Source organism: Marmota marmota, unplaced genomic scaffold (assembly GCF_001458135.2).
Source record: "Marmota marmota marmota unplaced genomic scaffold, marMar, whole genome shotgun sequence".
In the NCBI taxonomy this organism is placed as follows: Eukaryota; Metazoa; Chordata; class Mammalia; order Rodentia; family Sciuridae; genus Marmota; species Marmota marmota.
The window spans coordinates 7,046,461-7,060,287 of NW_026000185.1; the positions used below are offsets into that span (position 1 = coordinate 7,046,461).

At 51.3% G+C, this 13,827-nt stretch overlaps 1 protein-coding gene across 4 annotated transcripts in view; it reads left to right on the forward strand.

Moving 5' to 3' along the window:
• Abca3 (ATP binding cassette subfamily A member 3) overlaps positions 1-13,827 on the forward strand; it is a 50,206-nt gene that overhangs the window by 26,881 nt on the left and 9,498 nt on the right. For all 4 annotated transcript variants that reach the window (XM_015490886.2, XM_015490885.2, XM_015490887.2 and 1 more), the window contains exons 12-21: positions 1,676-1,819; positions 2,246-2,375; positions 3,015-3,169; positions 3,430-3,585; positions 3,758-3,968; positions 5,156-5,306; positions 7,237-7,335; positions 10,793-10,979; positions 11,825-12,128; positions 12,798-13,071. In XM_015490886.2, the coding sequence (XP_015346372.1) occupies positions 1,676-1,819; positions 2,246-2,375; positions 3,015-3,169; positions 3,430-3,585; positions 3,758-3,968; positions 5,156-5,306; positions 7,237-7,335; positions 10,793-10,979; positions 11,825-12,128; positions 12,798-13,071 (1,811 nt within the window). The remainder of the gene's footprint in view (positions 1-1,675; positions 1,820-2,245; positions 2,376-3,014; positions 3,170-3,429; positions 3,586-3,757; positions 3,969-5,155; positions 5,307-7,236; positions 7,336-10,792; positions 10,980-11,824; positions 12,129-12,797; positions 13,072-13,827) is intronic.

Here is a 13,827-nt window from a genome sequence, read left to right on the forward strand (position 1 = left end):
TATAGCACTTCCCACTGTGACTCTCTAGCTGTGGCTCTTCAGGCTTGTCCTGTGCCCATATTGTCACATGGCACATGCAGAGGAACATGAGATGTAGCTACATTTGCTTCATGATCATATTTTTTTTTAAAGAGAGAGAGAATTTTAATATTTATTTTTTAGTTTTCGGCGGACACAACATCTTTGTTTGTATGTGGTGCTGAGGATCGAACCCGGGCCGCACGCATGCCAGGCGAGTGTGCTACCGCTTGAGCCACATCCCCAGCCCTCATGATCATATTTTAAAGTGCTTAAAACTTGCTTTTTTTAACCTAACAGCACACCTTGGTATCTTCTTTTTTGATATTTTTTTTAGTTGTGTATGGACACAATACCTTTATTTTGTTTTTTATGTGGTGCCAGGATCAAACCCAGTGCCTCACACATGCTAGGCAAGCAATGTACTACTGAGCCACAACTTGGCCTCACATCTTGATATCTTAAACACATATATTTGTGTGTCTGCTTTGCTTATACACATAGCTTTAGAACTTTAGATTTTTTTCTTTTTTTTTTTTTGGTACCAGGGATTGAACCCAGAGATGCTTAACCACTGAGTCACATCCCCAGCCTGGTTTATATTTTATTTAGAGATAGGGTCTTGCTAAATTGCTGAGGCTAGTTTAGAACTTGCAATCCTCCTGCTTCAGCCTCCTGAGCCACTGGGATTACTGGCATGCGCAACCGAGTCTGGCAGCTTTACATCTTTATGTACACATATTTATAAGTTTTATTTATTTACAAATACTTGATGCTTGAGCATATACCTCTCTATGAGTTCACCTGTAGTGATCATACAGGACCCCAGTGTGTGAATCTACCAGCAGGCACTTAACCAGCTCCCAGGGATGGTTAGTTAGGGCACTTCTTTTTCCATTTTTTGGTTCAACATTTACCAAGCATCTACTCCTGTATCTCATCAGCTCTAAGGTAACAATGGGTGGGCAGAAGCAACGGTTACTTGTCTATTCCCATGGAAGAGAAATATTGCCCCTTGAACTCTGGCATTGTACCCTTAGATGCAGTTTGATTTCAGAGTCACACTAAGTATATGAAAAGCATGTCCCTTAGCACCAGTAGGTTGTGGCATTCCTGGGAATGCACTGGAAACAAAGCTGACAGCTGACAAGTCACCACCCCTAAGCACACCCTGCACACTGTCTTGCTGGCGTGAGGCTGCCCTAGAGCAGAGCACGCGAGGGCTATGGCTCTATGCCGAGCCCCTGCTCAGAGCTGAGTGAGGGGGAAGATGCTTCTGGGGCCCCTCTTGCTGTTGGTTGTGTGGTGTGAACATGTGGGTAGCTCGGCTGGGAAGCAATCCCTGTGGGCTGGCTGGGCTGGAGCCTTCCACAGCCTGTCTTCATGTTGACCTCAGAGCAGGCAAGTTCCTTTTCCTTTCTCCCTTCTGAGTTGGCATTCACAATAAGCCTGTGAATTACCACTCTGTCCCCAAGCAGAGGCTCACAGCCTCGCCGGGGAACTCCAAGTCAGGAGCTGTCACGCGCTGTGTTCCTTGGAAGAATAAGACTTAGGTCACATTGCTGTGTGTGTTTAGTGTGTTATGGAGATTGCTTTATTGGTCAGAAACAAAAGGAATGGACATGAACAACTCTGACACCGTCTGCCTCCATCCTAGCCCTCCTACTGGTGTGGGAACCCGAGGACAGTTGTTGGGAAAGAAGAAGAAGACAGTGACCCTGAGAAAGCTCTCAGAACCGAGTACTTTGAAGCTGAGCCCGAGGACTTGGTGGCAGGGATCAAGATCAAGCATCTGTCCAAGGTGCCACCTCCCTGTGTGGACAGAAGGGGAAGGCGGGGGCAGGCTGGACAGCAGCAGGGGAGGAGGGCAGGGGTCATTCAGCTGTTCCTGATGCACTCTCCAGGTCACAGACCACCCTCCCTATTGGATTCAGTACCCAGCATGGGGTCAAACTCAGGGTGACTTCAGCAAACATATAGTCCTGGCTCTGCCTCTTGCCAGTACCCCAGAGTGTGCTCTGCTTTGCTGTCCAGGCTTCCAGGGCCTCTGGATCTCCTTACGGAGAAGAGACACCGAGGAGGACATGTGGGGGTGGGGCAGGGGACTTTTTTCCTTGGCACACTACGGTGTCGACCTTGGTGTCCTGGGACATGGGACTGCATTCCAGAGGGAGAGGGAGGCCCCAAGGACCACAGGAAGTCCAGAGCAGCCCTCTGCAAATCCCAGGTGTTCCAAGTGGGGAATAAGGACAAGACAGCTGTCAGGGACCTGAACCTGAACTTGTATGAGGGGCAGATCACCGTCCTGCTGGGCCACAACGGTGCAGGGAAGACCACCACCCTTGCCATGCTCACAGGTGAGGGGCAGCTGCATGCCACCTGCAACCAGCAGGCCCTCCCCATAGCACTGCTCCACACCAGCCCTCACCCCCTCATGCAGCCTTCAGTCCTTCCCCAGCCACAGGGAATCCCAATAGTCCTCAGCCCAGAGGGACGTGGGGGGAGCTGTCTAGTCACCCCTGACCTCCTCTCAGCCTGTCCGTGAATGCCCAAGCCCTGTGGGAACAGTGAGAACAAGGCTTCTCAAGTCACACAGGAGCAGGCACACCCCATATCATATTATCCCAAGCTCGTCCTGAAAGACCAGCCCTTTGTCCTCTCTAAGCACCCAGACGCCTGTCAGAGGCACAGGCAGTATCTGTGGGGCCTCGTGAGTGTGAAGGACTTGGCACTACCTGTACTTGTGCATGCAAGTGCATGTTTGTCATCCTTGAGTAGCTGCAGCACCCTGTGGCAGGGCCACGGCCCCATCCCTCCTCTGTCTCTTACCCAGACAGATTCAGCACAACACGGTGGGGGGCAGGCATTTCTTTCACAAGGGCAGGGTCCTTTGTAAAATGGAAGGAACCAGGTGACCAAGGTGGAGGGGGTCATCATGTCTCAGGCTGATGAGCAACATTTTCATGCGGAATTCGGGGGTCTTTGGTTGGCCCCAGGACTCTTTCCCCCTACTAGTGGACGTGCATATATTAGTGGGTATGAAATTTCCCAAGACATGGTTCAAATCCGGAAGAGTTTGGGCCTGTGCCCCCAGCACGACATTCTTTTTGACAACCTGACGGTGGTGGAACATCTCTACTTCTATGCGCAGGTGAGCCTATGGGTGACGGGGACATGAGGGTGCTAGGTGCTCTGCTGCTGATGTGTGGGTTCCAAGCTTGTCTGTGTGTCACTAGCCTCCTGGCAAGGCAAAGTCTGTTTCTAGGAGGTGCTCTGTAAAAACCAGAGTAAGGCAGTGGGCAAGCAGAGTGCTGCAACTGCAGGAGATGTATCTCTGGCCAGGAAGCTTTCCAGATGGGATTGGGTAACTTCTGCAGCACAGGTCTCATCTCTTGTCCCCTGCCATTTCAGTTGAAAGGCCTGTCTCAGCAGAAGTGCCCTGAGGAAGTCAAGCAGATGCTGCACATCCTCAATCTGGAGGACAAACGCAACTCACGGTGCAAGTTCCTGAGTGGGGGCATGAAACGCAAGCTGTCCATCGGCATCGCCCTCATAGCAGGCTCCAAGGTACAGGGCATTGGGGCCCAGCTTCCACCAGCACAGTGGACAGACACAGGGCAGCAGGCCCAGAGGCCTCAGGCTCTGGAACTTGAACCAGCTCTGCAAATCCCTGGACTCCAGCTGTGGGGTCCCACAACACAGGTCTCCCATTGTCACCAGGTTGTGCCTGTGCCCCCAGGTGCTGATGCTGGACGAGCCCACCTCAGGCATGGACGCCATCTCCAGGAGGGCCATCTGGGACCTTCTTCAGCAGCAGAAGAGTGACCGTACCATCCTCCTGACCACCCACTTCATGGACGAGGCTGACCTACTGGGGGACCGCATTGCCATCATGGCCAAGGGGGAGCTGCAGTGCTGTGGGTCATCACTGTTCCTCAAGCAGAAATATGGTGAGCAGTGGGTGGGGGTACCCAGTCTCAATCCCAGGATAGAGGTCAGCAACACTGTCTGCTGTGCCAAGAGGCACTGCCCACTGTTAGCCTTTGGGAGGGGCCCTAAGACCAGCAGAGAGAGGCCTCCTCTCAACTTTGGTCACCCCAGTGGAGGGGCCTATGAGAATGAGGGAGGATAGTGGGGCAGATTGCCTTGAGTGGTTGGGCTCCAGTTCATCTACAAGTAGGACGCCAAGGGGAAGTAGCATGTTGTCTGACATTACAGTTCCCAGAAAGGGCATGGCTTGTGGCACAGCCCAGACCAGTGGGTGAAGGTTTGGGTCAGGATCCAGGCCCCTTACTTTGCGGGGTGATTGTGGCCTCCCTTCTGGTTCAAGATGGCGCCATGTCCAGCCTCCCCCACACCAGGACACAAGACCACCCCTTCCTTCAATTTACAACTCACTTCTACTGGCCTACCCATGGCCAGCACACAGCCCTCTGTGGCTAATACAGGCTGGAAGGGAAGCTGGAGTGGACACCTTCACGCTGGGTGGCAGCATACCCAGCAAAAATACAGGAGTTTCCTTTTCAAGAAGTGGGGCCGGTCTTGGGGGACCAGGAGCCATTTCTGGTTTGATAGTTTCGCCTGCTACTTCCTGCCTGGTGCCTAGTCAGCTGAGCCATTGCTCTTCCTGGGCCCAGTGTCCTTATGTCTGAGGAGGGACAAGGAAGTCCCATTTTCTGCCAAGCAACACTGGGCAAGAGTTGAGTAGGGATCTGAATGTGGCCGTATAGCCTGCAGCCCCTGCTGCTGCTCCTGCCGAGTCTTCTGTGATCTTTGCAGTAATGTTCTAAATAAATCCCACAGGGCAGATGCCCTCGACACCCAGGCTCTTGCTCAGGTGGGTCTCTGTCTTGTAGCTGTACCCTCAGAAAGGCTCTAGCTTCCAGCAGGTACTCCTCGCTGCATTCAACATCCCAGGTCCCCCGGCAACTCTCCCCAGCAAGGGTGTGGGAAGCAAGGTCCCAGGACATACAGGGGAGCCCTGAGATGCTGTTCTGGCTCAGTTGCCTCTTTCTGCTCTGGCTCTCCAGCCTCTTTCCCATGAGCCTGCCTGGCGTGAACCTAAGAGTCCACAGCAAGGGCAGGAAGTGCAGTATGGAGACAGTCACATTTCTCACACTCAGCTCATGTGTTTCAGGTGCTGGCTATCACATGACGCTGGTAAAGGAGCCACACTGCAACCCTGAAGGCATCTCCCAGCTGGTGCACCACCATGTCCCCAATGCCACACTGGAAAGCAGTGTTGGGGCTGAGCTGTCCTTTATACTTCCCAAGGAGAGCACGCACAGGTATGCGTCCTAGAAATATGGGCACATGGTATGCCTCTCAGGGGAAGTGCACTGGTGCAGAGCTAAGAAGGGAGCCCATGAGCCAGAAAGCTCCATGCTCAGAATTGCCCACCGTCCCTCTCTGGCTCAACCAATGGCCATCTCCCAGCCCCTGGCCTGTGGACAGTCAGCCCACGTGGAACCTGCTCACCTGCATTTCAGGTGCCAGGCTTCCTGGGTGGAGCTGAGGAGGAAGTGGTGCTTGGTGCCTGCCTCCTGTTCATACCCAGCCCGTGGCTCCATCCTAACATAGGGTTCAACATGTGCAGCAGCAGCAGTGCTCAGATACATCATGGTGCTGAGAATGTGCATTTGCACACAAGTTACAAATGTACATAACTTCTCTGTCTCAAAATGTGAGGCCTGGGCACCCGCCATGGCACTGTCACCAAGGGCAGATCTACCAGGGCCAGGGGAGAAAGCCAAGCTTTTCATTCACACTTGGTACTGGAATGGGTGGGTGGGTGAGTAGGTAGGTAGATTTTTTTATCAATGGGACATAGATTTTATTGTACACTTAGTCGTAGATGTCTCTGTTAACTTTGAAAGTGAATGATTCCCTTCTTCAGTACAGTTTGGCAGAGAAAATGCAGGGGCAACAGGATATAGTTCAACAGAGAACCTTGATAACAAAAAGGCTTGGAATTATTCCTGGGGGACTGCACTCATAGGTTTCAAGGCTGCACAAGGTCCCCTTTCTCTTAGCCCCCTGGGATAACACTAGCAAGAGAGTGTTTTCTTCTGCAGCTGGATTGACTCCCAGGCCAAAGGGTCCCACAGAGGCAAGGGGGGAGGCCTGGAGGAAGGCTCGACACAGGTGGGTGGGCTGGTCAGCAGAGGAGTGGACAGGAGTCCAGGGGACTCCTTGCATCAGCAGATATCACAGGTCTGGGGACATCAGCCAAGCCACCCACACCGAGTAAAAGACTTCTCTGAATAATGTCTGCCCAGAGTGGACTCAAAGGGATGTGGCTACACATTCTGGTCAACTGCCATTTTGCTGCCTCACCCTCCCCAGGGCCCCTGCCACCATCTTGTGACCTGGGCAGGATTTATATCTTTTGGGTATAGTTTAGGGGCTTGAACCCAGGGTTTCATGCATGTGAGGCAAGCACTCTACCACTGAGCCACATCTCCAGCCCAGGGTCTATATCTTAAAAGTACAATTCATCATGCTATATGTTTGATTAAGTAATGTGAGTTGTTTGATGCTGTGCTGGGGACAGAACCCAAGGCCTCACACATGCTAAGCAAGCATTCCATCACTGAGCTGCACATGGATCATCTGCTTTTATAGCTGCATGATGCTCCACGACTTGGGTTGATAATCTAACATGTGCTTCATCATCATGCACTCATGTTGTTCTCCAAAATATATGCTAAGAATCATCCTCCTAGAAAACACTTGTCCAGATCTCCAATGATTGTCCCACATCCCCCCACCCAGTAGTGGGGTAGTTATTACCAATTTCCTTTTGGAAAGGAGTTGACTTTGCTTCCCCAGAAGCAGGATAGGGGAGTGCATTTTATGTCACCGATGCAGCACTTTTGTTTTTCTTTGCAGTGCTGGGGATGGAACCTGGGCTCTCAGGCAGGTCTCGCACATGCTCTTCCACTGAGCTGCACCCCAGCCCTACAGCTACAGCTTTGAGTAGAATTTTTTCCCCAATATTTTTGTGTTGAATGATGAAGAAGCACATAGCCAACTGATTCACCTCTCTGAGGTTCCTGTCAGTAGGAGGTGAAATATTTCTAGGCCTGGTGGCTTTAAGAATTGCCTCAGCTGGGTGCCCCCTTGCCCCTCCCCCATCCTACCTGGAGGCAATTATATTGGAAAGAATTGCCTAGGAAGTCTCTGAGGAGCACCTCATCACTCTGGGTCTTTTTTCAGGTTTGAAAGTCTTTTCACTAAACTGGAAAATAAGCAGAAGGAATTGGGCATCGCCAGCTTCGGGGCCTCTGTCACCACCATGGAGGAAGTCTTCCTTCGGTCAGTAAGCACATGCTCCAGGTCTGGCACTGGGAGTGAGTTGGTTAAGGGACCTACATAAGGCAGTCAGTTTGATTCTGCTCTGGAGCCTGGCCCCTGAGTTTAGATGTGACTGATGTCAACTGAAGCAGAGAAGCTGCGGCTGATTCTGGAAGAACTGTTTGAACTTCTCCAGGGTCCCTCCCAGGAGACCACCCACACAGGGTCAGGCGTCAGGGAAGTGTGTAGCTGCTGATGTCTTCTGGCTTAGGTCCTCCAGGATGCCTGGGTCTGCACCAAGCACCTGAGGTTTAGCTTTCAGACCCTCAGAACTGTGGGTGAGCAGCAAACCACTGACATTTATCAGACATTTGATTGACAGGATTTTGCTAAATTGCCCAAGCTGACCTCAGACTCCTGCCTCAGCCTCCCAAATAACTGGGATTACAGGTGTACATTCCTATGCCCAATTTGTCAGACTTTTCTTGAATGCTTGTATGGCAGATATAGTGCTAAAAACTCAAAATAAAAACACGAGTCCATTTTCCTCCTTGAGGAGCCCATGGCCTAGAAGAGGCAACAGAATAAGTGACCATAAATTGAGGCCACATGAGGAATGCTCTGTGAACATCTCTACTGGGAGGTGGGGGCAGCCACAAAGGCCAGCATGGCCTCAGGGAAACCAGTGGGGAGAGGAGGTTCAGGAACTTGTGTACCCAGGAGCAGACCTCTGAATCAGGGCAGGTGACGGGGTAGGAAGGAAGAGGTTGCTCGCTAAACTGAGTCCAACACCGCAGAGCAACTCTCCACGAGTCTTGGTGGATAAAGAAACCACAGACCAGCCTGGCACTGGCTGCGCCTGGCGGTCAGGGACTGGGTTGCTCTCAGCAGCCACTTGTCTTGGCTTTCCTTTCTGGCCCAATTCACTCTGTCTCCTTGCTCACGTTCAACACATGACCCCACTTGTTCTCCCGCCATGTCCTCATGCCTCAGTTCCAGACCCCCATCCTTGACAGTGGTCTCTCTGAGCCCCTAGTCTCAGGAGAAAAACAAGCAGAGGCTCTGCCCAGCATGCCCAAGACCCTCTGGTAGCCAGAGAGGCAGGCAGGCCACCTAGCCACTCAGGAGGTAGATGTAAAGGTTTCTATTCAAAGGGAATACTAGAGAGGTAGCCACAGGTGTCTCTAACTTGAATCTGTGATGGGAGTCTTAAAAGACAAATGGACCTGGGACAATTGATGTAGGGGAGAGGCCTTTCCAAAAAAACTGAGTCCAAGTCCTTAGGGCCAGCTTGGGAGAAGGAAAGCAGGTGGGCAGGTCTATGTAAAGATTTCCAGAAGATGGCAGAAATAAGCTTAGAAATAGGCCACACCAGAAAGCACCTCTTACCAGGCAGAGTGGCACACACCTGTAATCCCAGCAGCTTGGCAGGCTGGGCAGGAGGATCACAAGTTCAAAGCCAGCCTCAGCAATGTAGCAAGACTCTAAGCAACTTAGTGAGACCCCCATCTAAAAATAAAAATAATAATAAACAGGCTGGGAATGTGGCTTGGTGGTTAAGCACCCCTGGGTTCAATCCCTAGTACCAAAAAAAAAAAAAAAAAAAAGTACCTCTTGTGCTCAGCAGTTTCAGTTGTATTTTCTGATCCAGGGAGCTGCTAGAGGGGATTTGTGTGTGTGTGTGTGTGTTTTTAAAATATATATATATATATTTTTTTTAGTTGTAGGTGAACACAATATCTTTATATACCTTTATTTTATTTATTTTTTAAACAGTTTTTTCTAGTTGTAGATGGACACAATATCTTTATTTTACTTACTTATTTTTTTATGTGGTGCTGAAGATCGAATTCAGTGCCTCATGCGTGCTAGGTGAGTGCTCTACCAGGCTATAACCCTAGCCCTCGAGGATTTGTTTTTAAATAACAACAGCTTTATGAAAATATAATTTACATAATATTTCAAAAGTTCACATTTTTGGCGTGGTGATACAGGGCTCTTACTGTATTCACAGTTTTGCAGTCATCACTATAATCAACTTGAAAACGTTTTTGTCGTCCTCTACCCTGCAAAAATCCATATCTATTAGCAGTTGCTCCCCCACCCCCACCCCTGGAAAACAGTTCTGTTTTCTTTCTTTCTGGATTTGCCTGTTATGGGCATTTTATATAAATTTCACCATATAGCATGTGATGTTTTTTGTCTCATCTTTCAATTAGCACATTGCTTCAAGGTCCATCCATGCTGTGGCCCATGTCAGAATGTCACTCCCTTTTTTGGTGCACAATGCTCCATCACACGGACAGACCAGGTGTTGTTGGCCTATGTGTCCATTAAGGGACACGTAGGTGGTGTCAGCCTCTGACTTTAGGAATCATGTGGCTGTGAACGTGTTGTACATAAGTTCATGTTCTTACTCCTCGTGGGCACATACCTAGGAGTGTGTGGTCATGTCTTGTTCCTCCATCCTGACGAGCATCAGTCCTTATTGAGAGCACTGCTGTCAGAAGCACTGAACCAGAACATCCACCAGCTTCTTCAGCTTGTCCGTTCATTCATTCATCCCTGTGCCCATTCATCCTTCCATCTGTACCCAGCTGAGCAAGGCCCAGGTGGGGCACTGCCCCTGAGAAACATCCAGGCTCATGGGGAGACTGACCAAAGAACATTCCTAGCCAGACCCTAATGGGGATGGCACCCATGAAAGCACTGATACCAAGGATCCTGACAGCTGGGATAAGGGGGCTCTCAGGCTCCAGTGTGGCCCAGCACAGCCTGACCTGGGGTTGGCCCTCCTAGAGCACAGTTGTCCATCTCCCAGTCTCCCTGGGCAGTGAGTGCCCCTGGCTGCCTTGCCACAGTCCAGTGCTAGCTGCGTGATGGGCCCTCCCCAGGGCCACTGTCACTCCCCAAGCCCCTTCTATCCTCTTGAAAACCCTGGTTATAGATGCTAACTCTGGGCAGTCACAATGGCACACACTTGTAATCCCAGCAGGTCAGAAGGTTGGGGCAGGATGATCTCAAGTTCAAGGCCAGTCTGGGCAACTTAGTGACACTCTGTATCAAAAATAAAATTTTTTTAAGGGCTATAGGCATATCTTAGTGGTAGAGTGCCCCTGGGTTCAATCCCCAGTACTGCAGTCAATCAATCAATACATACATACATACATACTAATTAAATAAATAAATGCTAATTCTGGGCAGTGAGGCTGGAGAACAGGGGCCTATGGGAAGGAACTTCTTTGGCTGCATACAGATGATGGTCTGGAGATATTTCTTGATGAATCAGTGAATGAATTCCAGAGATATGAAATGATGGATGAATGAGTCAATGAACAAGCGAATGAATCTGAGATTGTTTTGCTTCAAAGCCTCTGACGGTGGCCCTCTTTCCTTGGCCCTTCCCTCGGTAGAACAGAAGTTTTTCTCCCCTACCCTAAAGCTGGATTGTGACCCAGGCCTATGTGTTCTGGCACAGGGTTGGCAAGTTGGTAGACACCAGCATGGACATCCAAGCCATCCAGCTCCCTGCCCTGCAGTACCAGCACGAGAGGCGGGCGAGCGACTGGGCTGTGGACAGCAATCTGTGCGGAGTGATGGACCCGACTGACGGCATTGGCACCCTCATCGAGGAGGAGTACACTGTGGTCAAGCTCAACACTGGGGTGAGCGCCCTGGGCTGGGGCCATGTACTAGCCATCATGGGACAGTTGGAAGTCCCCTGGGCCCCTTGTTATGGTCATTGTCACAGGAGGGTCCTCAATGGCAGGTATAGGCTTCATGAAGGCCAGTGGAGGACAGAGGGCAGATCATGGCTTGGCAGGGAGAGGAGCAACTGGGAGCATTTTAATGGAGCAATTGAAGTGTCTTAATGTTCTAACTTGGGCACTCACAGATAAGATGGAGTGTTTGCTTATAATATCAACAGTGCCCTGTGCCGAGCCAGCTCTGTTGGTCTGGCTTTACAGCAACCTGGTGAGGTGAAGGGCAACCCTGTTCTCAGTTTATAGACAGGAAACCAAGGACCAAGCAAAATTTGAAAGGTTCCCACATGGATTGCTAGGGCCTAGGCCTGGATAGCCTGACTCCAAGCCCCTGAGGCTCTTTGCACTTAGGAGGGAATAAGGGCAGGTGAAGGAGGTGAGGTGGTCTGCTTACACATGAGCTATACCAGGGCCTCCTGTCCAGTGATGCCTTCAGAAGGGACCAGGGAAGGCAAGGACCCCAGGCCTGTCCCCAGTGCTCTATGATGAAATAGTGTCTTCCACGCCTCCTGGCTGTGCTGGGATCCTGAGAGCCCATGTGCAGAACTGCCAGGACACATTCGCCTGTGCCCTCCAATACCTTACTGAGCTCTTCCTGTGGCCCCAGGGTGTGTAGGTCACTCCTGCTGTGGTTGCCTGAAAGCCCCCAGGCAGGTGCCACATCAGGGCAGTGCTACCAAGGGCTGGGTGGATCAGATTCCACCTCCTAGATAGAGCCTACATCACCTGAACCCCCTCTGCTGTAGCTTGCCCTCCACTGCCAGCAGTTCTGGGCCATGTTCCTGAAAAAGGCCACATACAGCTGGCGGGAGTGGAAGATGGTGGCAGCCCAGGTCCTGGTCCCCTTGACCTGCGTCACCCTAGCCCTCTTGGCCATCAACTATTCCTCGGAGGTCTTCGATGATCCCATCCTGAAGCTGAGCTTGAGAGAATACGGCAGAACTGTGGTGCCCTTCTCAGCTCCCGGCACCTCTCGACTGGATCAGCAGCTGTCGGAGCTCTTGAGAGACGTGCTGCAGGCTGAGAGGCAGGAGCCTCGCGAGGTGCTGGGTAAGAATGGTGGGGGCTAGAGCTGAGTGGTGCGGTTTCTGACTGCTGTAGTGCCAACATCTGGCGTGAATGGTCCCCGTGGATGTTTAGCGGTATCCCTGCCATTGTCCCCTAGCCTGTCATGACAATCAGGAATGCCTTTAGACATCGCAGATGTCTGGTGGGCAGGAGAGCATGGCCATGAGGCAGAACTAGTTCCCTGGACACCTGAGACATAGGCATCTCAGTAGAGTAGACCAGGTCAGGCGATCATTTTCTGCAGCTGTTTTTCAGGACCATTACAAACAAAATGCAAAACCGTTTTGAGTTTCTAGCATCCACCCTGGGCTTAAAACAACCATGCTCTGGTTAAGCAGAATGTGCTGGAAGGCTTTGTCATCTTATCACTCCCTCCTTTATCCTGATCAGCAGTACTGAGGTTCAGTAGATGGAGTCATGACAAAATCTTGGCAGAAACAAGATTCTCCTGAGAAGAAGGTTGACTTGTGTCGGCAGCGGGGAGTGAGTGGCACTGCAGAGAGCACAGCTGGCAGGGAGGAGCCCCTGCATCCCAAGGTCCCAGCTCAGTTGTGCCCATGGTTGGGTCCCTGATGAGCAGCACAGAGATGGCAAGTGGGCACCCCCACCTGTCCCTGCCCTGCGTCTCCCAACACTGCCACTGCTCCCCAGGTGACCTGGAGGAGTTCCTGGTTTTCAGGGCATCAGTAGAAGGAGGCGGCTTTAATGAGCGGTGCCTGGTGGCAACATCCTTCAGAGACGTGGGAGAGCGGATGGTGGTCACCGCCTTATTCAACAACCAGGCTTACCACTCCCCAGCCACCGCCCTGGCCATCGTGGACAACCTTCTATTCAAGCTGCTGTGTGGCCCTCGGGCCTCCATCATGGTCTCCAACTACCCCCAGCCCCGGAGTGCCCTACAGGCTGCCAAGGACCAGTTCAATGAGTATGTGGGGCCCCACCCTACCCTGTCTGGAGCCTGGAGCTGGGAGCCCCTCTCCAGGACCAGCCACCTGAGGCTCTGCCAAAAATTGCTGATAGACAGAGTTGAGTTTCTGCCCTGCAGACACTATTGCTGCTTCTTGGCTGGGGGACACTGACTCTTTACCCTTTTACATTCACCTTTCCCATAGCTGAAAAATCAGCCCAGGACACCCATATCACACACATGACTTCTGAGTGCTCATTGGGCAGCTCTGCCTTCTGGTAACAGTAGGGCTGTAAGCAGCCATGGGCGGGAGCCAGGGTTGTGCAGGAAGCACTGGGAAATGGTTTCTGCCTGTCTGGTGGACTCCAGACTGGGAGGCCCAAAGGTCAGGCTGAGGGGTTCAGGCTTATTATAGTGACTGTGGACCAGGCAGGAGGGTGTTGTTCTAACAGCTTTAGGAATACCACCCACTCAGATACAGTGCACTTATAGAGCACAGCCGGACCATTGTGTATTTCACAGAGGTACACACTTTCATCTCAATGTAACTTTTTGTGTGAGGTGCTGGGGATTGAACCCAGGGCCTCATGCACATGCCAGGTAAGCACTCTACCAGTAAGCCACATCCCCAGCCTCAACATAATCTTATTGAGCATCTTTCCTTTAAGAAAAAAAACAACCAGGACTGGGAATATGGCTTAAGGTAGAACTATTGCCTGGCATGTGCATGAGGCCCTGGGTTCAATCCCTAGTACCAAAAACAAGAAAAAAAAA